The sequence below is a fragment of the Kogia breviceps genome, chromosome 3, assembly GCF_026419965.1.
Source record: "Kogia breviceps isolate mKogBre1 chromosome 3, mKogBre1 haplotype 1, whole genome shotgun sequence".
In the NCBI taxonomy this organism is placed as follows: Eukaryota; Metazoa; Chordata; class Mammalia; order Artiodactyla; family Physeteridae; genus Kogia; species Kogia breviceps.
Window position 1 is genome coordinate 181,603,554 of NC_081312.1, and position 26,366 is coordinate 181,629,919.

General features: G+C 41.8%; 1 protein-coding gene across 3 annotated transcripts in view; it reads right to left on the reverse strand.

The window, feature by feature from the left end:
- The window catches only part of DCLRE1C (DNA cross-link repair 1C), a 43,945-nt gene that overhangs the window by 10,524 nt on the left and 7,055 nt on the right, over window positions 1-26,366 (reverse strand). Inside the window, exons 2-10 of one of the 3 annotated variants that reach the window (XM_059059177.2) lie at window positions 18,293-18,344; window positions 15,836-15,920; window positions 11,985-12,044; window positions 9,878-9,933; window positions 9,244-9,345; window positions 8,741-8,813; window positions 8,431-8,571; window positions 4,571-4,672; window positions 521-657 (exon numbers count right to left, since the gene is read on the reverse strand). In XM_059059177.2, the coding sequence (XP_058915160.1) occupies window positions 521-657; window positions 4,571-4,672; window positions 8,431-8,571; window positions 8,741-8,813; window positions 9,244-9,345; window positions 9,878-9,933; window positions 11,985-12,044; window positions 15,836-15,920; window positions 18,293-18,344 (808 nt within the window). Of the gene's footprint in view, window positions 1-520; window positions 658-4,570; window positions 4,673-8,430; window positions 8,572-8,740; window positions 8,814-9,243; window positions 9,346-9,877; window positions 9,934-11,984; window positions 12,045-15,835; window positions 15,921-16,966; window positions 17,055-18,292; window positions 18,345-26,366 lie in introns of those variants that run through there. The other 2 variants (XM_059059179.2, XM_059059178.2) reach the window with 2 other exon arrangements.

The following is a 26,366-nucleotide window of genomic DNA, read 5'->3' on the forward strand; positions in this document are numbered from 1 at the left end:
GTGAGATGAAAACACAAAATTAAAGGTCACTTATCAAAACTGAGCTAAGTCCGAAATTTCAAGTCTTCTTTTTCAGGCTCCTGCAGTATGAAATCAGCTCACCATCAAGAATTTCTTCCTGGGACAAGGGGGATCTCTTTCCAGAAATGTAAATTTCTGTAGACATTCCGAATGGCCAACATTAAGGAAATTTGCTAAAACATGGGGATTAGTATGGGGCTCCTCTACTCCAACAAAGGCTCTTCTACTTCACACAACGTCAATTCCTCACTCCCTGCCAGGCAAATGCCCTGTCTCTAACGCTCTCCTCGCTCTAACTCAAGTAGACCCCAGGAGATACTGGCCAATGGTATTAGCCAACAGACAGCTTTGAAAGCTGCATCTTTTTAGTTTAAATAGAGTTTAAATTTCAGAAGTTATTTTCCACAATTATAATATATCCTCTTCTTAGGCTAGATTGCATTTCAACTATCGATTGACCTCAAAGCAAGGTTTCTCTCGAAAGACACTGCTTGCTTACCTCACAATGACGTTGGTTTTTCTGGCTCTTTCTCCAAACCACATAGTGGATGGCTTAATGCTGATTATGTGGAGTGGAATTCTATTTTTGGAGGTAATGCCACAGGGTAACTTACTCCACTGAAAATACTCCTCTGCCTAAGAAAGATTTAAAAAATACAGTAAAGCAGTTAAATATTTTCAACAAATCTGTTTGTAGGCAGGGTCTCAAAAACAAAAGTAGATGAGTTTTCAGACATGAGGAAACAGGTAAGTCCAAATTGAGGAATGTTCCACAAAACAACCGACGGGAACTCTTCAAATATGTCAGTGTGATGAAAGAAAAGCAAAAGGTTTGAGACTTGATCTACATCAAAAGAAACTGAAGAGGCCTGAGCAAATGCAAAAGATGATTCTTAATAAAATCCTGGATGATTTTATTATGAGCAGGAGGCCCTGCTCTTGCCTCCACAAGTCATAAAGGACACGACTGGGGAAGTTTGAATATGGACTCCATCACATCCAGTAGTGTCGTATCAGTGCTAAACTTCCTGAGTGTGGAAACTGTACTGTGGTCGTGCGGGAGAATGTCCTTGTTTACGGTGAAGTGTCACGGCATCTGCTACTGACTCTCAAGTGGATTGGGGGGAGGGGGTGCTAGTTACACAGAGACAGACAGACAGACACAGAGTGCGTCAGGGAGCAGACGTGACAGTGTTTACACACTGGGGAAGCCAGAGGAAGACGACGCGGTGTTCGTGTGACCCAGCAATTCCACGCCCGGGCATATATCCAGAAAAAAAAACAAAACCACTAATTTGAAAAGGCACACGCACCCCAATGTTCATAGCAGCATTATTTACAACTGCCAAGATATGGAATCAACTTAAGTGTCCATCAACAGATGAATGGATAAAGAAGATGTGGTGGATAAAAGTATATACAATGGACTACTACTCAGCCATAAAAAAGAATAAAATTTTGCCATCTGCAACAACATGGATGGACTTGTAGGGTATTATGCTAGGTGAAATAAGTCAGACAGAGAAAGACAAATAGTGTATGATATGATACGTAGAATCTAAAAAATACAACAAACTAGTGAATATAACAAAACTCACAGATATAGAGAATAAACTAGTGGTTACCAGTGGGGAGAGGGAAGGGGGAGGGGCAAATAAGGGCAGGGGACTAAGAGGTAAAAACTCTTAGGTTTAAAATGAGCTACAAGGATATACTGTACAACACACGGAATAGAGCCAATATTTTATAGTAACTATAAATGGAATACAACCTTTAAAAACTGTGAATCACTACATTGTACACCTGTAACATATAACGTACATCAACTACACTTCAATTTAGAATAAAAGAGTACATGGTGTTCTTTGTACTAGTCTAACAAATTTACTGCTTTAAAATTTATCAAAATAAAGTTGGAGAGGAAAGTAACATGTGTTTTTAAAAGGTTAAAAACCAATGGGAGGGCTTCCCTGGTGGCGCAGTGGTTGAGAGTCCGCCTGCCGATGCGGGGGATGCGGGTTCGTGCCCCGGTCCGGGAGGATCCCACATGCCGCGGAGCAGCTGGGCCCGTGAGCCGTGGCCGCTGAGCCTGCGCATCCAGAGCCTGTGCCCCGCAACGGGAGAGGCCACAACAGTGAGAGGCCCGCGTACCACAAAACAAACAAAAAACAAAAAACAAAAAAAAACAATGGGACTATTTTCCCAAAGACATTACATTTAGATAGGAATCCTTCAAAATCATGAACACTCCATCCAAATCAAATACCATCGGAGCACTGCTGGTGCTGTTTCTCACGAGGCTGTGGACGCGCGTGCTCCAGGGCTGTGCAGGCTGTTCTGTTGAATATTTTTAAGGCTATGTGACCTGAGACACATACCTTAAGCTACTAGAAGTAGTGTGTCAAGGCGAGTAGCCATGTGGGAAATGACAGGGGTAGAGTTAAGCTACTTTGTGGTTTGTGAGAAAATTGAGAGCAAAAAGAAATCTGCCAATTAAAATATTTATGTGGCATGGTAGGGGCAAAGACTACAAGTTCAAAAGAAAAAGGACAAAAGAGTTTCTACTTTGTATCTACATTGTTTTTATTCATCCATTAATGCATTGCATGTGTGTGTGTGTGTGTGCACATATACAAACAGAATGATGAAATAAATTCATGATGCAAGCTATAGTATGCAGCTGACCATGATCAAAAGTAATTTCTTACCTAGTAGTTCTGCAGTGGTCTGAAATAGAATCTTCCATGCTATGGATAAGAATCGTTTTTTGTTGTTGTTGTTGTTGTTGTTTTTAAATTTTGCTTTACTTTAGTGCTGAGCAACTTTACTTTAGGATTTTGGCTGATGGAGCTAATATCACTGGGGTTTTTTTGGGTTTTTTTGTTTGTTTTAATTTTTATTTTTGGCAGCGTTGGGTCTTTGTTGCTGTGTGCAGGCTTTCTCTGGTTGCGGTGCGTGGGCTTCTCATTGCAATGGCCTCTCTTGTTGCAGAGCATGGGCTCTAGGTGCGCAAGCCTCAATAGTTGTGGCACACGGGCTCAGCAGTTGTGGCACATGGGCTCTAGAGCACAGGCTCAGTAGTTGTGGCACACGGGTTTAGGTGCTCCACGGCATGTGAGATCTTCCTGGACCAGGGCTCAAACCCATGTCCCCTGCGTTGGCAGGTGGATTATTAACCACTGAGCCAGCAGCCCTAATATTACTGTTACAATGATTATCTAAAGGTATAAATGCACTGTTTACTAAAATAAAAATTACTCAGCATATGAACACTAAGATTAAAGATTTAGAGAACAATTAGGGTCACACATACCCCTACATGTGAAGATGACTAATTAGTAGCAGTGACACTGAATGACAATATAAATTAAAATGGAAATGTTAAAGGCCAATTTAAAATTTAACACCTGGCAGTTAATAAGACAAGGGAGTTCTATCGTGGCATCAGAAAACCAATTACCAGTGAGTTTCAAAGACACTAAAAACATTCATTTGAAATTGGACCAGCAATACATGTAACTATTTCAAAATTCAAAGCAAAGTTATATCTAGATAGATATTTATCTCAAATGAGGAGAATAAAAATAAAGTTTATAAATGCGCACGTGTCATGAGTCTCAGAAGTAAATCACGGGCTTTCCTGGTGGCGCGGTGGTTGAGAATCTGCCTGCCACAGGTTCAAGCCCTGGTCCGGGAAGATCCCACATGCCACGGAACAACTAAGCCTGTGCGCCACAAGTACTGACCCTGTGCTCTAGAGCCCATGAACCACAACTACTGAGCCCGTGTGCCACAACTACTGAAGCCCGCGCTCCACAAAAAGAGAAGCTGCTGCCATGAGAAGTCCGCGCCCCGCAAGGAAGAGTAACCCCCGCTCGCTGCAACTAGAGAAAGCCTGCACAGCAATGAAGACCCAACACAGCCCGAAATAAATAAATAATTTTTTTTTTTTTTTTTTTTTTTTTTTTTTTTTGTGGTATGCGGGCCTCACTGTTGTGGCCTCTCCCGTTGTGGAGCACAGGCTCCGGACGCTCAGGCTCAGCGGCCATGGCTCACGGGCCCAGCCGCTCCGCGGCATGTGGGATCTTCCCGGACCAGGGCACGAACCCGTGTCCCCTGCATCGGCAGGCGGATTCTCAACCACTGCGCCACCAGGGAAGCCCAAATTTATTTTTTAAAAAAGTAAATCACAACGGGTTGTGATTGTTTTCTTAAATTATAAGTTCTAACATGTTACTAATTTCCTTACAAATAAACTGTTCATTACATAAGTCATTACAAATAAACACATATCAATTGTATAAATATATTTCATTAAAAATTAAAAGTATTGAATATCTGTGTCTGTTTCCTAATTAGGAAGTTTACGGTAATGGAATACAGTGATGTGTAGTTGCATGACCTGGATCTTCTAACAAGATCTCAGCCTCAGTTTTTACATTTGTAAATAGAAGAGCCAACAAAATGGAATTTCTGAGGTTCCTTCTGGACCTAAAATTCTGTTTTTCATGGATCACACAAACAACAAGAGAAACACTTCACCACATACCTTTGGATGCCGACATGCATGGATCTGAGTGTCACGGTCTGTTGTGAGATGATGAAGAATGTCAGGCATGTTTCGAAACATGTCTAGTTTATCCACGTGAACCTGAGGAAAGCAACACAAATAAAGCACATTATTGGAATTGTATTTCCTGTAAATAAACGGTTCAAGGGTAATTAGGCAAGGACAAATCATCCAGTTAAAACTAAGTCTTTCTTCTTCCTCGAAGCCTAGTTTTCAGCTCTTTCAGTGCAGGACGCTGAGATCCTATTCCCAGCAGTCGGCGTTACCACCTCTTGTGGGTGGTAATGAAAAGTCTGGCGACGCGGCTGGTGGACTTCACTGGATCGATCCATCAAGAGTCATTCGATTCATATTTATTGCGCACCTGCTCTATGTCAAGCTTGATTCTCAATATGGGGTGTACTGCAGAGAACAATCAATAATCACTTGCTCGTGGAATTCTCTGGCGGTCCAGTGGTTAGGACGCGGCACTCTCACTGCCAGGGCCCGGGTTTGATCCCTGGTCAGGGAACTAAGATCCCGCAAGCCATGAGGCACAGCCAAAAAATAAATAAAATAAAATACTAAAAAAAGGAATCACTTGCTCATGAAGACACACACAACACGCTGCATACGGGCAGCTGGGGGAGAGGGAGGCCAGTTGGATGAGGAAGTGGAGACCCAGAGCCTCGCTTTCCACACACCTCTTTATTGGAGGAAAAGGGGGACGGCAGATGCAAAAAAGCAAAGCAAAACAAACCTCAGCCACCTTTAGAATTTTAAAGCGAATACGTTTTAAATCGTTAAAACCCACATGTCGGTTTTACTTAAATCTTCTTTTCTGGGTAGTTTTGAGTAAACAGCAAGTACTTAAATTAATATAAGGATAATGAAATTGCACTCCCCAAAAAAGTATTCTCATTTTGAAGTCTGAATAACAAAACAGTTTAGAATAACGTTAAATCGCTGTGGTAATTAATACCAAGACAGGTATAGAAAGAACCCAAGCATGGGACTTCCCTGGTGGCGCAGTGGTTAAGAATCTGCCTGCCGATGCAGGGGACACGGGTTCGTGCCCTGGTCCTGGAAGATCCCACATGCCGCAGGGCAACTAAGCCCGTGAGCCACAACTACTGAGCCTGCATGCTGCAACTACTGAAGCCCACGCACCTAGAGCCTGTGCTCTGCAACAAGAGAAACCACCGCAGTGAGAAGCCTGTGCACTGCCACAAAGACTAGCCCCCGCTCGCCGCAACTAGAGAAAGCCCGCGCGCAGCAACGAAGACCCAACAGATCCAAAAATAAATAAATAAAATAAATTAAAAAAAAAAAAAGAACCCGAGCATGACTTCTTACTTATCCTGTGATATCCTGCGACTTATCCTTTATTCCTCTCACTACCTGTTTACTAATGACTAACAAGAAGTAACAAGGAATTGACTTTTCTGGCCTAAGAGGGAAATAAAAGAGGCAAATTCTGAGACGCACAGAGAAACAGGGAGAAACTTTCATCCTCACAAAAATGAAGATGCTTGAAAAGGTTGCCATAAATCATCTCTCAGGTCCCTCTATCAAAAAACCTCATCAGGGGCTTCCCTGGTGGTCCAGTGGTTAAGACTCCACACTTCCACTGCAAGGGGGCGCAGGTTCGATCCCCGATCGGGGAACTAAGATCCAGCATGGCAATCATCAATCAATCATTTTTTTAAATTAAAAAACCTCACTGTCCTCCCTTTTAAAATTCTTCTCTAGAATTGTTTCTAACCCCTACAGAGGGATTAAGAGACTTGAAAGAGGGCTCACTCTGGGGTGACTCTGGGGTCACCTTCCTAAGGCCTGCCTTCTCTTCCCCCGCCTCCATCCCTGGACCCCTCCTCGGCCCAGGGTTTCTCCCTACAAGGCCTCAGAGCTGGAGGAGCTTCCAGTCTTTTCGATTTCACACACCACTAAAATTCACAAAACAAATCTGGGACTGGTAAGTGGTTGCCAAGAGAGGACGTGAGAAAAGAAAAATAGCAAATAGTAAAATGTGTGCAAGTCTGTGTGCACACGTACAACCTATTATCACTGTGATTTTAAAGGACCATTTGAACACCAAAAAACATAAGAACGACAATCTCAGAATGAAAGCAAGTCCTTCCCCAAATGGAGAATTGGCAGCTTTACACCAAAAACATTGGGACACAAAAACGTAAGGAAGGATTAAGGAAAGAAGGGCTTAGGAAGTCAGGGCTTCGGGAGGGAGGGAGGGAGGGAAGGAGGGAGAATTTTTTAAATTGCAAATGCAGAAGCACTAAATCTTTTCAGTTTTACCAAATTACGTTGTATATAAGTGTTAAGTTCTTAGCCCAAGTCTGTTAGCTGGGGGATAGATAGTACAAGTTGACGAATGAAGTAGAATTTAAACGTCCGACTCGTTCCAGCGTTTCGTTTTGTTCAGAGTCGCCACCAAAAGTCCATCTCCTCTCATGGGAAGTGGGCGCTGCAGGAAGCACTTGGCAAGCTCACCCGGATGCCCGGGGCCCCGAGAGCCCAGCCCCGAGCCACCCGGAAGGGGCGGGTGAGCGCGGGCTCCCAGCCTGGCCTGATGTGAACCCTCCATGGGGAGGGGGCTCAGTGCCCGAGGACAGCGTTCTTCACACACTTCTGACCATGACCCCCCGGAAGAAATACGTTTCCACGGCAACCGAGGATGCGAACGCAGCATGTATGTACAGACGGTCCCAACTTGGGATGCTCGACCCGGGATGATCCAACTTTGCGATGGCGAGAAACCAATATGCATCCCGTAGAAAACGGACTTCGGATTTTGAGTTTCGATCTTTTCCTGAGCTGGCGGTACAATCCTCTCTCACGATGCTGGTGAGACGCAGCCCGCTGCCGCCCCAGTGAGCCGCGCGGTCACGCGGTGGACGGCCACCGTCCACACCCACCACCGCTCTGGACCCACTTTCACCACGGCACTCAATAAATTACACGAGACACTCCACACTTTACTGTAAGATAGGCGCTGCGTTACGCGACTTTGCCCAACTGTAGGCTAACCTAAGTGTTGTGAGCACGGTTTTACATTTTTATTGGAGTATAATTGCTTTACAATGGTGTGTTAGTTTCTCCTTTACAACAAAGTGAATCAGTTGTACATATACATATGCTCCCATATCTCTTCCCTCTTGCGTCTCCCTCCCTCCCACCCTCCCTAACCCACCCCTCTAGGTGGTCACAAAGCACCGGGCTGATCTCCCTGTGCCATGTGGCTGCTTCCCACTAGCTATCGATTTTACCTTTGATAGTGTACATATGTCCATGCCGCTCTCTCAGTTCGTCCCAGCTTACCCTTCCCCCTCCCCGGGTCCTCAAGTCTGAGCAGGTTTAAGGTAGCTGAGGCTAAGCTATGATGTTAAGTGGGCCAGGGGTATTTAAATACATTTTTGACTCTGAGATTTTCAGCTTACGATGGATTTCTTGGGCCGCAGCCCTGAGGTTAAGTCGAGGAAGATCTAGATGTGTACGTATCTGATTCCCACATAAATTTTCACAAGACAATGTTTATTCTGACCGTCAGCAACACACTCAGATATTTCCTAGGTCAAGTTTATTCTCACTGCTGCTCACAAACACTGAATTTATTTCATGACCCACAGTTTTGAAAAACTACTTCCTTTAGGGGACTTTTCACCCAAGGGCTCTTCCCACTGTCAATTCCTCCCAAGAGGAAGCGAATAAACAAAGAGGACAAAGGCTGTGTCCATCTGTCACGGCCTCCAGTCTGGGGGGCTCTGGGGGGAAACGGGGAAGGAGGGGAGGGCAGCGCTGGGAGGATGGACAGGACCCAGAGGAAAGAAAGAGCTGCCAGGCACCTGGACGCCGAACTCCTCGCTGAGGTTGGTGAAGAGATACTCGTACCCGTAGGCGGCCTTGCAGCTGAGCCACGCTACGTGGTGCGGACTCCGAGAGATCCAGCTGCGAACCAGCTCCAGGATCCCACGCAGACACTCCTCCTGCGCAGGAAGGTTCGAAGGCAGTTAATTCCATTAAGTGCTGTTAACTGAATGCTGTTCCATTCTCAGGGTTCCCAGATATTCACGTAAATGGGGTCAGTTACCACGCGACCTGTAATCCCACAAACTTCCCTCTAAGCAACGCGGGCCGTGCTCCAGGGAGACGTACCCGACTAGGAATTTGGTAATATTTCGGATCGCAGAAAGTTGTGTCTAAGTACACGCTCTGGATGTCTTTCACTCTGAAAACAAAAATGAAACAAGGGGGGTGACGCACCTCAAGGGAAATAAAATATGGAGAAAATCTAAACTCTTTGTGAGAGAGAGAACATCTAGACATCCAAATGGATGTTCCATTTGGAATTTTTTTTTTATTATCAACTTTGTCAGGAAATGATTTCCAGATAAGAAAATAACACAGATTTTGCATATGTGGTTCAGTGAATTTTGACCAATTCATGTAACTACTACCCCAGTCAACACACGCAGTGTGACCATTACCTCGTTTCACGCGGAAAAGTCTGCTTTCCTGTTACAAATATCATTATCAGTGAGTTCGACTTCTAATAGAAACAAAGGCTCCTTCATATTTGGGGGCGGTGGGGGGAGAACAATAAAACCTTTAAAACAGCGCAGCCTTAACATTCAAGAATTGTGTAAAGCCCGGAGTACCTGCCCCCGGAGTGCAGAAGCTCCATTCTGGCAGCTTCTCCTTTTGCCAATCTGAAGTCTCCCGTGTACAAGACAGTCCCATTGTTGCCCTGAAATAAAAACCTGAAAAGGGTACAGACCTCAGTGACTTCTAAGTCTCGGACAAAATCCTAATAAAGCAAATATATACTGAATCCACAGCCCAGGTTGCCTCCAAGCACAGCCACTATGCTAAGGTGATAATGGAATTTCCACAGCACTAAACCACACCAGGCGCTCAGCTGCACCTCTTCCCAAAGGAGGAAAATAACAACATGATGGAGATATCGCTGAGTTTGCAAGCAACGCCCTCTGAAGTACATCAGCACCTTCCACTGTCTACTGAGATCATCCCTGCTCATGGAGAGAAAAATCCATGTGATGGGAAGATGCAAAGCCAGTGGAGAGACTGCTACTGAAGGCTTCAAGCCACGTTTCGACCGTGACCTGCACCTCAGTCCCCCACGCTCAATTTGGAAGCAAAGATTACAGGAATTGCCATCATAAGACTTGAACCTCTCTGTGCAGGTTATCTTCTAGACCCTACAGGTTTATTTCTACAAATATAATACATATCTACACAAAATAAATGGGCAAAAGAGATGAGCCCCCTTACATAACTGATCCTGGGCAATGACCAGCTGGTAAGAGAGTCACAACAATCTCTTCCCTCTAAAAAGAAAATAAAAGAAGAAAATAATCATCATAGACGTTATCATTAGGACCCAGCTAAACAAAGCCCTCCTGAATACAGCACACGCAACTACTTCCCAAGAACGTGGTGTGCCTTCCTCCTCATTTCCCCACTCTCCAAAGCCTGGAAACAAGTGGAACCGTCACCCACAAACAAATGGTTAAACGTAGAGTTACAGTGTGACACAGCCGTCCCACTCTCGGGTATGCACGCGAGAGACGCGAAAACGCAGGGCCGCACGAAACGTGAATGTTCACCGCAGCGTTACGCATGCTGGCCAGAGTAGAAGCAGCCATCATGTCTACTGGCTGATGACTGAACCAGCAAAATGCGGTCTATCCATACGATGGAATATCCTTTGGCCAAAAAAAGAAATGAAGGACTGATACATCCTACACCACGGATAAATATTGAAAGCATTATGCAAAGTGAAAGAAGTCACGAAAGACCGCACACTGTATGAGTCCATTTAAATACAATGTCCAGAATGGGCAAATCCATAGAGATTTACACTAGACTGGTAGGTGGCCAGGAGCTGGCGGGAGGGAGAAACAGGGTCCCGTCTTTCTTTCTGGGCGATGAAAATATTCTGAAATTGATTGTGGCGATGGATACACAACTCTGTGAATTCACTAACAGTCACTGAGTAGTGTACTTTAACTGGGGCGAATGGTACGGTATGTGAATTACGTCTCAATAAAGCTGTTATTAAAATAAATAAAGATAAAAGGGAATTCCCTGGCAGTCAAGTGGTTAGAACTCCACGCTTCCACTGCAGGGAGCGTGGGTTCGATCCCTGGCCAGGGAACCAGGTTCCTGCAAGCCGCATGGACAGTTTAAAAAAAAAAAAAAAAGTCTGATGCAGCCTGGTCCCAAGTCACCATGCAGCATGCAGTTAGCGTCCCGTTACGCGGCGCCTGATGGACACTGCAGCCTCTCGGGGCTCAGTGCGGGGTGGGGAGGAGCTCTGGATGCGTCAGCTCTCCACTCGACCCTGGTGACTCCCCCTGGATGTCTGACATCGTTCGTCCCAAAGGCCCTCTAGAAGGGGCTTTCTCGCTGGTTGGAGCTGGAGACACACAGCTCTCAGTGGGAGAGGAGAAATGCAAGGGACCGTAGTGGGGCGGCTGGACTCAGCTCTCCAAGAGCCACCTGCTGCCCGGTGCCCGATTCTGAGAAAGCCTTTCACCAACACTCGTTACAGACCGCCGGGCACTGACAGCATACCCCCCAAAGTGTCAGCTAACCGAGCTCAGGATGGCATTTAGGAAGGTTCAGGCCACCCCTTTCCCCTCCCTCAGGACGGGAAGTCTAGAAGTACTCCAGTGCCTGATCTCCTCCAGGGAGGACATGGGAAAGGACGGCCCCTGTCCCATCACGGTCACACCACCAAGGACACCCTTCAGAGTTGAACGTGTCCACAGAGCAGGTTCCAATCGGGCTACGGAACAAATATTAACTAGATTTGCCATAAGATAGGAAAACATCACCTAGCCCTAGGTATAATTTGAGATAAAAATAAGTAAATACAGAAAAGGTGGGTTGGTACTCCTACTTACTATTAAAAAAGATAAATGCACAACACAAAAGTACCTGCCTCTAAATTTAAGGACAAAAAAATAAATTGGATCCACTTGGACAATGTCTTTTTCTTGAATACGAAAATGATTCAGAAAAAAAAAATCACAATATACATAAATTTGCTGCAAAAACATTAAGCACAGTTTTATATCCTGAACATTATAATAAACTTAATAAATGTGACAATCACACTGTATGGTAATAGCATTACTATGGTGCTCCCATAGTTAGCATGTGATACTACATAGAAGCAGTTCCGACATGGTCCAGTCCTTCGGATGTAGAAAATAAATACATCACAAATGTTTTTTCCCTACAAACTCACTCATTTACTATAAATTTTACTTCTGGTTACATGAGCAATCAAATCAAGGAGAAAGATAAAAAAATCATTTAATGCTGAGTATAATAATAATTTTTAAAAACACAGTATTTAATATTTAGTTACCTCTCCTGATGCTTCATCGACTAAAGATATCTGGGTAGGAGTTTCAATTTCAATGGATATCTATTAAAATAAAATAAGAGGTCATGTATACATTGTATTATACATTTTTTTCATGGTTTTTCATGGCTTTATATGCCTTTGCCATCTCAAACACAGAAAGGGAACTAAGAGACGTTACAGACTCTCTGTGGAACAATTTCTGATTTCACTATAATAATGGTTTAACAGCCCCAAAACATGATAGAGCTAATACAGTACCTTTCCTGAGGTTGATGTGGCAATATGGATTGAATGCCTTATAAACTTACACATCCTCAGACACAGCAATTCTACGCCTATGAATTCAATTTTCCTCCCTTCACCTCCCCATGTATTCTATGTGTTTAGGTTTTCTGCTGCAGAACACGGTCTGCCATCAGTCCATGGCGTGTTGGCCTAATTCACAGATTTGAGCTGCTATGAAAAGGTCGGAGTGTACGTGCACATTTTACTAGAAAAGCGAGGAGCACAGAGAGGCATTCAGTAAGTAGCTGATGAATAAACATAATTTCCCACCCTTTTAGCCCACTGATGTCATAAAATTTACAGTGACTGAGATTCAGGTGTGGAAATATCCTTGCATTTCTGGAATAAACACACTGTATTCATGATACACTACTTTTTAATACTGTGAGACTCAGTCAGCTATGAGCTTAATTAGGATATTCACGCGTGAAATGGCCTTTTCCCCCCCATTTCCTATCATTATCCATTTTGCCAGTGAGGTTGAGCAGCTTATCTTTTTAGTCTTTCCTGCAATAGGGATTATTTGTTCTTTGAACATTTGGCAAAATGCACCTACAAAACCATCTGGGTGTGGGGCTTTTTTGAAGAAGAGATCTTTGAAAACTGTTTTAATGTCTTTGATGCCTACTTCTTTATTCAAGTGGTCTACTTTTCTCGCCTCAATTTGGTATCTTCCTACTTTTCCAGTATTTATCCACTGTGTCTAAATTATTGAATATACTATCACATTAATTTTCAAAACAAGGCACTGCTATTATTAATAGGTATCTTCCTTTTCATCATTCCGTATTTTTATATGCATCTTTGTTTTTTTAATCTATCTTGGCAAGATTTATCTCTATTTCGTTTTGTTTTCTTTTGTTTGTTTTGATTGTTTGCTTTGGCCACGCCGTGTGGCATGTGGGATCTTAGTTCCCCAACCAGAAATCAAACCCGCATCCCCTGCATTGGAAGCACGGAGTCTTAACCGCTGGACCACCAGGAAGTCCCTAAATTTATCTCTATTTCTCTAGAAACCAGCTTTTACTTTTGTTAATCTTCCCCTTTATTTTCTGTGGTAGGTAGCCTCTATCACTAACCTGTCCTATTATTTTCTCTCTATTATTTTCTCCTTTCACACATCCTTAGGTTTGCTTTGTTGCTCCTTTTCGTTCTTCTTGAGTCAAAGACTTATTCCATTTAGTTCCAGTCTGTTTTGTAAGAAATGCATTTAATGCTCTCAATTTCCCTTCAAGTACTAACTTAGCTGTGCTCCACACACTTTGACATGTCACACTTTCATGGTCCATCAGTCCTAAGTACTGTATGTTTTTCTTTACAATTTTCTCTTTAACCTAGAGTTGCTTGTGGTATGCATTTAGCGCCCATGTGTATGGGATGATTTTAACTCTCCTTGTATTTCTGATTTCCAACATCATTGTATTATGGTAAAAGAACAGATCACTAGGATTTCTTGAGACTTCTTTAGTGACGTAGAACATGCTCAGTTTTGGTAAACGTTCCAAGTTTACCCAAAGATCTTTCCCCTGTTCGGTTTAAAGTTCTGTGTTTCGACTGGTTCGCATGTATTAACCATGCCATTTAAATCTTCTCTGTATATTCACTCACTTCCTGTCTCCTTCGTCTCTCAGCTTCTGAGAGTGGTCTGGTAAGCTCTCCAGCTACCACTGTGGAGCTGCCCCTTTTCTCCCTTAGATTATGAGGTGGCCTTGGACGACATCCACTCAGCTGAGCTGGAATTATCCTATGAGCCCCTTCCACGTGTACTTCCAGGTTAGCAGCGGCCACAAGAAACACCTGTGTGAGATCTGGAAGGCAGAAGCGAACCAGCAGCCATTTTTCAATGCCCTGAAAGGCACCAGAAATTATGACAGCTCGGCTACGCTGCTGACCTGTTGGCCTTCCTCACTGCCACGGGCAGTACGGCGGCACCTCCGTCTTCGGCTGGGTATCCTCCCGAGCTTCTTGGAGCCCTGGGCCACGTGTCTGGAACTCAGTGACCAAGGGGATGGCAGTGTTACCAAGGCTGGGAGGAGTGGGAGGCAGACATGGGTCCCCATTTGTCCCTGTGGACTGCAGCCTATCTCCGCTCTTCTCTCCTTCTTTTTCAGCTTTCCTTCCTGACTGCTGGCCAGACTGACCCACAGTAACTTCAGGCCTAATACCAAGGCCAAGGTTACAGCCCTGCTGTTGTGTCCCTCTGCAGAGGGGGGACGGAACCCACCCCCACTGACAGACCAGAGGCTAAGACTGAAGATGCCACACATGAACCAAGAGAGTGTGAAAACACCGCGATATGTTCACTGCGGGACTTTCTGGGGAGAGGAGGGTAGAAACCAGGCTGGGAGGAAGTGGTTTGTGTGACCTGAGAAAATGGGAGCAGGTGGCCCTGGTTTTTTTCGTGGTTATGGGGTGGGCCTGGGCTTGCATGTTTGAATTCCATGTAGGTGCCAAGGAAGGGGCAGGCTTTTTTTTTTTTTATCAGTTTGCCGAGATGTGGGGCAAGTGGAGGTGAGAGCTGAAAGCTGCCAGCAATCAGACATCACACACTCTTGGTGATGCTCCTTCAGACTTCTCTGCCCGCATCCCCAGTTACTGACGGATTAATCCATATCACAAACCCTCATTCTATCTACTCCTCGTGGCTCTTTCTCTGACCAAGCACTGGGTGACCAGGTACTACTGTATCCCGTTTGAGGCTATTTTGTCAATTGCATTTATGTTCATATCTTCTTGATACTATTAAAAGGTTGTTCCTTTTAATAGTAAATAACACCTTCTTTGAAACTTATGATATTTTTTTTGCCTTCAATCTCTGTACGATATAAAAGTTGCCACTCTGGCATGTTTAGCTTCTAATTGTTCATTATATTTTTTCCTTTTTATTTTTTCCCCTTCAACCTGCATTTTTCCTTTAGAGTAATTTATGTCTCTTGTAGACCAAGACTGGTGCATCATTTTTTTTTTTTTAGCCTAAACCAAGAATTTGTCTTTTGATCCAGGGTTGAAGTAAATCCATGCATAGTTATAGCAATTACTGTTATAAAAGAACTTGTGCCACCATCTTCGCACTTTCAACGTGCCACGCTTTTTTCTCCCCTTTACCTTCTGCTGGATCGATCCATTTCAGTCTGCCAGGTTCAAAATTATCCATTCTATTTTTATTCTGATCGTTATCCCTTTCTTATTATAACCCATACATTTTGTTTATTTTTCCTAATCTATCCCATGATCTAAATAAAAGGATTTATCAATTATGTTAATGAATGTTTTATACTTTAAAGTAATAAAACGTAACTCAGCAAGAGAGTCTGTGAGATTAGACAAAACTAAGCATCTAGGTCAACATGTTGAGGCACAAGAAAGAAAAATCAGCAACGATAAAATGGCAACCTCTTCCAGACCAATGAATTTCAAAGGCTAAACTGCAACACTGTAATTACTGTGGGTAAATATAGCGTGGAGGAAGCGGGCTTTGCATAATGCCGATGCTTTGTTCAATACACCTCAAAAAATATTTCCCATTTGAAAAGAAGAATTAGTGTCATTCAAAAAATAAAACTTACAATTCGTTTCTCCCAAAATCTGTACCTCGGGCTCGTTAACAACAGCTCTTTAGTAACAGGCGAACAGTATAAGTAAACCTTCAAGCTGAAAACAAGAGACAAAAAAAAAAAGAAGCTGTTTTAGTACAATCGAAAATGAGACATCTGGGTGACTAGGAATTATGTTTCAATATATGTCAGTTGCCTCGAATCACTCAGAAACTGAGCTGGCAGGCCAATAGTCCAGTGACCACCTCAGTCCCATTGAGACTATAAAGGGACGGGCAAGAAGCAGAGGAGAGAAAATACTGTGTCCTCTGACCTCCTCAAAGGCTGGTCCTCACCATTCTCATCTTAAAGACACATGTTTTAGACAATCAGGTATATCTGGAGAGATACCACCAAATGGTAAACTACCTCTGCAGAAAGTGAAGTGGACAGGAGATGTCTGCCTTTTACTTCATATAAATCTATTCTGTTTATGTTTAGTGGGCAGAAATCAACTTCATGAGAAACTTTAAAAATTCAACACTCCAGTTTAGAGGTTAGGAATACAGTCTACAGCGGATCATACTTTCCAGAGATGCCCACACTGACGTATACACCCTAACCACACACTGTCTTCTTACCAAGTGGTCATGGAGATTCCCCCACTGATAGGAGGCGTCTGTGTTAAACTCCCCTTGAACCTGGGCAGAGCTCTGTAACTGCCTTAGCCAACAGAATGGGATGGACATAATACAGCAGGCCTTTTGAGGCTAGATCTCCAGGCAGTATGGCTACCGCTGGCCCTCTCTTGGGACATACACTTTTTTTTTTTAGTTTCCATTTAGGAAGTCCTGCTATTCTGAAACCACTATGCTGAAGAGCTATTTTTTGGAGACAGAGATGCCCAAAGTGCCCCAACTGTTTGAGTCTCCCCAGCCCAGATGTCAGACATTGAACGAATGAGCCTTCAGGTAATGTCAGCCCCCATACGACACCCAGTCAGGCAGAAACCAGCCATCCCCACTGTACCCTGTCAGAACTCCTGACCCACAGAAAACAGACAGAGAGAATACATGATTAGTGTTGTTTTAAGTCACTGAGTTTGTGGGTAGTTTGTTACGCAGCAATAGATCACTAATACATAGGCTCTAAAATCAGACAGACCTGGTGGGAATCCTGGTCCTGCCACTTACTGGCTGCGTGACCTTGGGCAACTAATTTAACCCCTCTGGTTCCTCAGTTTCCTCATCTGTAAAATAGAAATAATAATAGTATCTATTCAAAAGATTATCAAGAGGCTCTAAGGAGAATATCAGCTCCAAGAAGAGAGGGATTTTTGCCTATTTTGCTCACTACTGTACCTTCAACATCTAGTATGAATATATATTTTTAATAAATATTAGCTACCATTATCACAAACACAGACTGTTGATATCACTTAGCAAAGAAGCCTGCTAAGTCAAAAATCAAATAGTCAAAAAGTCAATAGGGTCGTTTCTATATACAGTTGACCCTTGAACAACGTGGATTTCAACTTTGAGGGTCCACTTACGCATGGGTTTTTTTTTTCCACTAAATAAGTACCATAGTACTACACAATCTGCAGTTAGTTGAACCCACAGATGCAGAACCAGGATAGGGAGGGCCAACTATAAAGTTATATGTGGATTTCATTATTCAAGGGTCAACTGCATAGATCTTGAGAATTTGGAGTCTGACTTAGGCAATGACTGCAGGAAAAGAATGCAATGACTCAGCTTTAAGAAAAGATCCAACAATATTATATGACTCTTTATAATGGAACAATCATTTATGCACACACACAGACACACCCTTACAGAAATAAAAATGAACAGACTATTACTGCACCCAAGAGCATGGATGAATCATTCAAATATAATGTTAAGTAAAAGAAAACAAGTAGAAGAGTCTATTCAGTATGATTCTATTTAAATAAAGTTCAAAAACAACCAAAGCTAAACGATGATGACAAAAGTCAGAAGAGAGGTTACCTGTGGGTGGGGAAGACTGACTGGGGGAGGGACAGGGTTCTGTCCCAGGATACTGATGCTGTTCTATTTCTTGGACTGGGCAGACGCTACACATGTGTTCACTTGTAAAAGTTCATCAGACTATTCCCATATGATGTAAGTACTTTCTATGTAGATGTTACAGCTCAATTAAAATTTTTACTTAAAAAAATAGAACACACAAATAAATAGCAAAGGAAATTACCTGGGGACTTCCCTGGTGGTCCAGTGGCTAAGGCTCCGTGCTCCCAATGCAGGGGACCCAGGTTCAATCCCTGGTCAGGGAACTAGATCCCACATGCCACAACTAAGAGTTTGTATGCTGCAGCTAAAGTTCCCACATGCTGCAACTAAACATCCACATGGTACAACGAAGATCCCACATGCCACAACTAAGCCCCAGCTCAGCCAAATAAATAAATAAATAAATAATTTTAAAAAAGAAAAGAAATGAAATTACCTGCACTCCAACCTTCTTTGCAAGGTAGGGGCTCTTAATCCTTTCATGTGATCTGAAAACAAAAGAATCAGAAATCATAAATACATTATTTTTTTCAGAGGATTCCTTGGCCCAAGGAAACTGAGTTGTCTGTTCTTTTTAGGCTTCCTTTTAAGAGAAAATAAATGAGAGGTTCACTTTTATAGGAGCATTGATTTGTATGAGCTACTGGCTCTTGCTTCTGCAGATGAAGAATCCACTGAAAATAGGACAAGAACCACTAAAAGTTGACCATCTCTGAGCCAACAGAAGCCATTTAAAAGAATGCTCCTCTGCATCTTAGGGCAGAGTCTAAATCACTCAGAGTAGCCACAGAAGAATGCATGACCTCATTCAGAACTGCTTCCATCACTTTCCTTTACCCTCTTCTTTCACTTCAATCCAACCACCCTTCAGACAATGCTCTCTGTGACCCCTTCAATTCCAGTCACTAAAGCTAGTCCATCTGGAAATTCAAGTTTGCTTCCATGGAATCCTCAAGAAAACCATTCAGGCTTAGGCCAGAATAAGAAGAGTGTCATTATCTTCTCAGCCTACTGTGACTGCTGTGTTGAAAGGTGGGTTATTGCTACCCACAGAGGCTTGCTCCACAGCTTGCCAAATTAACAAACACAGAAAGGTGACTTTTAAAGGAAGGTAACATTTAAACCAAATGTTACATTAAATATATAGTGTATTATAATATTACATTTTGAATCTTTACCATGCAAAAGCCCAGATAACAAGAACCAAACATTTTGAAATTGCTTGGTTAAATCAAACCAATTCTAATTATCCTAATTCCAAATAGAAACCAAAAGAAAGCTGGAGTAACTATACTTAGACAAAACAGACTTTAAAGCAAAGACTCTAATAAGAAACATTATCATATTACATATGATAACGTAATATTTACAAATGTTATATTCTCTTGTTGGGTCCATCCAACAAGAAGATATAATATTTGTAAACATTTATGTACCCAACAGAGGAACACCTAAATACATAAAGCAAATATTAACAGACTCAAAAGGAGAAATAGACAGCAATACAGTAAAAGCAGGGGACTTTAATACCCCACTTATGTCAATGGATGGATCATTCAGTCAGAAAATCAGTAACGAAACACTAAACAACCTAAACAACCTAAACAACACATAAGATCAGATGAACTTCACAAATATATAAAGAACACTTCATGCAAAAGCAACAGAACACACATTCTTCTCAAGTGCACATGGAACACTTTCCAGGATAGACCATATATTAGGCCACAAAATGAGTCTCAATAAATTTAAGATGATTAAAATCATATCAAGCATCTTTTCCAACTACAATGCTATGAAACTAGAAATTAATTACAAGAAGAAAACTGGAAAATTCACAAATAAGTGGAGATTAAACATGCTACTGAACAACCAATGGGTCAAAGAATAAATCAAAAGAGAAATTTTAAAATACCTTGAGATGATTGAGAATGGAAATAAAACATACCACAATTTGTGGGTTGCAGCAAAAGCAGTTCTAAGGGGGAAGGTCAAGTGATAAATGCCTACCTCAAGAAACAAGAAAAATCTCAAATAACCAACCTAACTTTACAACTCAAGAAACTAGGAAAAGAAGAACAAAGCCCAAAATTAGTAGAAGGAAGGAAATAACCAAGATTAGAACAAAAATAAATAAAAAACAGACTAAAAAGACAACAGAGAAGATCAGTGAAACTAAGAGCTGGTTCTTTGAAAAGGTAAACAAAATTGACAAGCCTTTGCTAGATTCAGCAACAAAGGAGAGAGAGAGGGAGGGAGAGATAGGACTCAAATAAATAAAATCAGAAATAAAAGAGGAGGTATTACAACTCTTAAAACAGAAAAGATAGGGTAAGAGACTACTATGAACAATTATACACCAACAAAGTGGACAACCTAGAAGAAATGGATAAATTCTTAGAAACATACAACCTACCAAGACTGAATCATGATGAAACAGAAAATCTGAATAGACTGATAACTAGAAAGGATACCAAATATCTCTACTAATATCAGTAACTTTAAAAATCCAACAAACAAAATTCCCGGACCAGAAGGCTTTGCTAGTGAATTCTACAAACATTCAAAGAACTCATTTTATGAGGCTAGCATTACCTGATACCAAAACCAAACAAGGACACCACACAAATTACAGGCCAATATCCCTGATGAACATAGATGAAAAAAATCCTCAACAAAATATTAGCAAACAGAATTCAACAATACATTAAAAGGATCATACACCATGATTAAATGGGATTTATTCCAGGGACGCAAACTTGGTTCAACATCCACAAATCAGTCAATGTTATAATCACATTAACAAAATGAAGGATAAAAAACCATATAATCATCTCAATAGATGCACAAAAAGCACTGGAAAAACTTGACATCCATTTATGATAAAAACTCTCAATAAATCAGGTATAGAGGGAACAAACCTCAATGTAATAAAGGCCATATGTGACAAGCTCTCAGCAAACATCATAATCAGTGGTGAAAAGCTGAAAGCTATTTCTTTAAGATCAGAAATAAGACAAGAATGCCCACTCTTGCCCTTTTATTCAACATAATATTATAAATCCTAGCCAGAGGAATTAGGCAAGAAAAAGAAATAAAAGGCATCCAAAGTTGAAAGGAAGAAGTAAAACTGACACTATTTACAGACAACATGATACATATATAGAAAACCCTAAAGAATCCAACAAAACCTTGTTAGAGGAATATTGGTCAAGATGGCAGTGTGGGAAGATGCAGAGTTAGCATCTCCCCACAACTAGGGCTCCTGAAGGCCACGGGTGGGGGACTCTGATGCCCAAGGAGACGGGAGGAACCCCAAAGTGAACCGGTAGGATGTAGGGGGACTGAGAGGGGAGGAGAAGTGGATGCCAGACAGGATCAGTGCCCCTGAGGCCAGGGAGATCAGGAGAGGCAGGAGGGAGGGGCCCTCTGGGAAGAGCAGCAGAGGAGCAGAGGGCAATCACCTGGCCCACTCGGGCCAGGGAGCCTGCTGAGCTCTCAAACCAGTACCCACCCCCCCAAAGCCTGATCCAGGCCACGTGGGTCCTGGAGGCATAGGAGATCAGGAGAGGCAGGTGGGAGGGGTCATCCAGGAGGAGCGGGAGAGGAGTGGAGGGCGATTGCCCGGCCAACTAGAGCCCAGGAAGCCTGCTGGGCTCCCAGGTGAGGTCCCCTGCCCTCTGAGACCAGGGGTCGGGGGCACGCCTGGGCCCCTTCTGTTCCTTGAGCCTAAGCCCCACTCCCCATGGCCCCCAGGGCCTTTTCCAGCCCTGTGGGTCCTGAGCATAGGCCCCGTTCACCACCCAAACCTCGCCCTTGCTTAGGCCCCGCCCTCCACAGCCAAGGCCTCCCCCCCCCTTTTTTTTCTTTTCCCTCCTCCTCTTTTTTACTATTGTGGTACTGATGTACCTTCCAGTTGTTGATTCATCTATATTTTTATTTTTATATTCTTTCTAATATATCTGTTAGTTTCCTAGTCTAATTTTATTTTTTACTTTGTTATTGTTCTTTTTTTTTTTTTTTTTTTTTTTGCCGCCCCATGCAGCTTGCGGGATCTTGGATCACAAGCCCGGGGTCGGGCCAAAGCTCCTGCAGTGGGAGCTTCAAGTCTAAACCACTGGACTAACAGAGAACCTCAGACCCCAGGGAATATTTATTGGAGTGAGGGCTCATAGGGTTCCTCATCTCAGCACCAAGATCCAGCTCTACCCAATAGCATACAGACTCCACTGTTGGAAGCCGCAGGCCTAACAACCAGTAAGACAAGAACACAATCTCACTCATAAAAAAAGAGAGACAGCACACAAATATGTCACAGATGAAGGAGCAAGGTAAAAACCTCCAAGACCAAATAAATGAAGAGGAAATAGGAAACCTACCTGAACAAGAATTTAGAGTAATGACAGTAAAGATGATCCAGAATCTCGGAAATAGAATGGAGGCATGGATCGAGAAAATACAAGAAGTGTTTAACAAAGATCTAGAAGAACTAAAGAACAAACAGAGATGAACAACACAATAACTGAAACGAAAAATACACTAGAAGGAATCAATAACAGAATAACGGAGGCAGAAGAACAAATAGGTGAGCTGGAAGACAAAATGGTGGAAATAACTGCCAAGGAGCAGAATAAAGAAAAAAGAATGAAAAGAATTGAAGACAATCTCAGAGACCTCTGGGACAACCCTAAACACACCAACATTCGAATGATAGGGGTCCCAGAAGAAGAAGAGAAAAAGAAAGGGTCTGAGAAAATATTTGAAGAGATTATAGTTGAAAACTTCCCTAACATGGAAAGGAAATAGTCACCCAAGTCCAGGAAGCACAGGGAGTCCCATACAGGATAAACCCTAGGAGAAACACACCAAGACACATATAAATCAAACTAACAGAAATTAAATTCAAAGAAAAAATATTAAAAGCAGCAATGGAAAAACAAAAAATAACATACAAAGGAATCCCCATAAGGTTATCAGCTGATTTTTCAGCACAAACTCTGCAGCCAGAAGGCAGTGGCAGGATACACTTAAAGTGATGAAAGAGAAAAACCTACAACCAAAATTACTCTATCCAGCAAGGATCTCATTCAGATTCAATGCAGAAGTGAAAAAGTTTTCAGACAGGCAAAAGCTAAGAGAATTCAGCATCACCAAACCAGCTTAACAATAAATGCTAAAGAAACTTCTCTAAGCAGGAAACACAAAAGAAGAAAAAGACCCACAAAAACAAATCCAAAACAGTTAAAAAATGGTAATAGGAACGTACATATTGAAAATAACCTTGAGTGTAAATGGATTAAATGCCCCAACCTAAAGACACAGACTGGCTGAATGGATACAAAAACAAGACCCATATATATGCTGTCTACAAGAGACCCACTTCAGACCTAGGGACACATACGGACTGAAAGTGAAGGGATGGAAAAAGATATTGCATGCAAATGGAAATCAAAAGAAAGCTAGAGTAGCAATACTCGTATCAGATAAAATAGACTTAAAAATAAAGACTGTTACAAGAGGTAAGTAGGGACACTATATAATGATCAAAGGATCAATCCAAGAAGAAGACATAACAATTATAAATGTATATACACACAACAGAGGAGCACCTCAATACATAAGGCAAATTCTAAAAACCATGAAAGGAGAAATAGACAGTAACACATTAACAGTAGGGGACTTTAACACCCCACTTACACCAATGGACAGATCATCCAAACAGAAAATAAGTAAGAAAACACAAGCTTTAAATGACATAATATATCAGATAGATCTAACTGATATTTATAGAACATTCCACCCAAAAGTGGAAGAATACACTTTCTTCTCAAGTGCACATGGAACATTCTCCAGGATGGATCATATCTTGGGTGATAAATCAAGGCTCGGAAAATTTAAGAAGATTGAAATCGTTCAAGCATCTTTTCTGACCACAACACTATGAGATTGGAAATCAATTACAGGGGAAAAAAAACTGTAAAAAACACAAATACATGGAGGCTAAACAGTGCACTACTAAATAACCAAGACATCACAGAAGAAATCAAAGAAGAAATTTAAAAATACATAGAAACAAATGACAACGAAAACACAATGACCCAAAACCTATGGGACACCACAAAAGCAGTTCTAAGAGGGATGTTTATAGCAATTCAATCTCACCTCAAGAAACAAGAAAAATCTCAAATAAATAATCCAACCCTACACTTAAAACAACTAGAGAAAGAAGAACAAGGAAAACCCAAAGTCAGTAGAAGGAAAGAAATCATAAAGATCAAAGCAGTAATAAATGAAATAGAAATGAAGAAAACAATAGCAAAGATCAATAAAACTAAAAGGTGGTTCTTTGAGAAGATAAAAAAATTGATAAACCCTTAGCCAGACTCATCAAGGAAAAAAAGGGAGACGACGCAAATCAATAAAATTAGAAATGAAAAAGGAGAAATCACAACTGACACTGCAGAAATACAAAGGATTATAAGAGACTACTACAAACAACTATATGCCAATAAAATGGAAAACCACAAAGAAATGGGCAAATTCTTGGAAAGGCACAATTTTCCAAGGCTGAGAAAGGAAGAATTAGAAAATATATACAGACCTATCACAAGTAATGAAATTGAAACTGTAATTAAAAATCTTCTAACAAACAAAAGTCCAGGACCAGATGGCTTCACAGGTGAATTCTATCAAACATTTAGAGAAGAGCTGACACCGATCCTTCTTAAACTCTTCCAAAAAATTGCAGAGGAAGGGACACGCCCACATGCATTCTACAAAGCCACCATCACCTTGATACCAAAAACAGAAGAAGATATCACAAAAAAAGAAAAGTATAGACCAATATCCATGATGAACATAGATGCAAAAATCCTGAACAAAATACTAGCAAACAGAATCCAACAGCACATTAAGAGGATCATACACCATGATCAAGTGGGATTTATCCCAGGGATGCAAGGATTCTTCGATGTACGCAAATCAATCAATGTGATACACCACATTAACAAATTAAGGAATAAAAACCATATGATCATCTCAACAGATGCAGAAAAAGCTTTGACAAAATTCAACACCCATTTATGATAAAAACTCTCCAGAAAATGGGTATACAGGGAACCTACCTCAAAATAATAAAGGCCACATATGACAAGCCCACAGCAAGCATCATACTCCATGGTGAAAAACTGAAAGCATTTCCACTAAGATCAGGAACAAGACAAGGATGTCCACTCTCACTACTCTTATTCAACAGTTTTGGAAGTCCTAGCTTCAGCAATCAGAGAAGAAAAAGAAATAAAAGGAATACAAATTGGAAAAGAAGTAAAACTGTCACTGTTTGCAATGACATGATACTATACATAGAAAATCCTCAAGATGCCACCAGAAAACTACTAGAACTAATCAATGAATTTGGTAAGGTTGCAGGATACTAAATTAATGCACAGAAATCTCTTGCATTCCTATACATTAACAATGAAAAATCAGAAAGAGAAATTAAGTAAAAACTCCCATCTACCACTGCAACAACAACAACAAAATACTTAGGAATAAACCTGCCTAAGGAGGCAAAAGACTTGTACTCAGAAAACTATAAAACACTGATGAAAGAAATCAAAGATGAGGGCTTCCCTGGTGGCGCAGTGGTTGAGAATCCGCCTGCCGATGCAGGGGACACGGGTTCGTGCCCCGGTCCAGGAAGATCCCACATGCCGCAGAGCGGCTGGGTCCGTGAGCCATGGCCGCTGAGCCTGTGCGTCCGGAGCCTGCGCTCCGCAATGGGAGAGGCCACAACAGTGAGAGGCCCGCGTACCACAAAAAAAAAAAAAAAAAAGAAGAAGAAATCAAAGATGACATAAAACAGGTGGAGAAAGATGCTATGTTCTTGGATTGGAAGAATCAATATTGTGAAAATGACTACACTATCCAAAGCAATCTACAGATTCAATGCAATCCCCATCAAACTACCAATGGCATTCTTCACAGAATTATAAAAAAATTTAACAGTTCATATGGAAACAAAGAAGACCCCAAACAGACAAAGCAATCTTGAGAAAGAAAAATGGAGTTGGAGGAATCAGGCTCCCCGACTTCAAACTATACTACAAAGCTACAGTAATCACAACAGTTTGGTACTGGCACAGAAACAGAAATATAGATCAATAGTACAGGATACAATGCCCAGAGATAAACCCACACACATATAGTCACCTAATTTACGACAAAGGAGGCAAGAACATACAATGGAGAAAAGACAGCCTCTTCAATAAGTGGTGCTGGGAAAACTGGACAGCTACATGTAAAAGAATGAAATTAGAACACTACCTAACACCATAGACAAAAATAAATTCCAAATGGATTAAAGACCTAAATGTAAGACCAGACACTATAAAACTCTTAGAGGAAGCCATAGGAAAAACACTCTTTGACATAAACCACAGCAAGATCTTTTTTGACCCACCTCTTAGAGTAATGGAAATAAAAACAAAAATAAACAAATAGGACTTAAT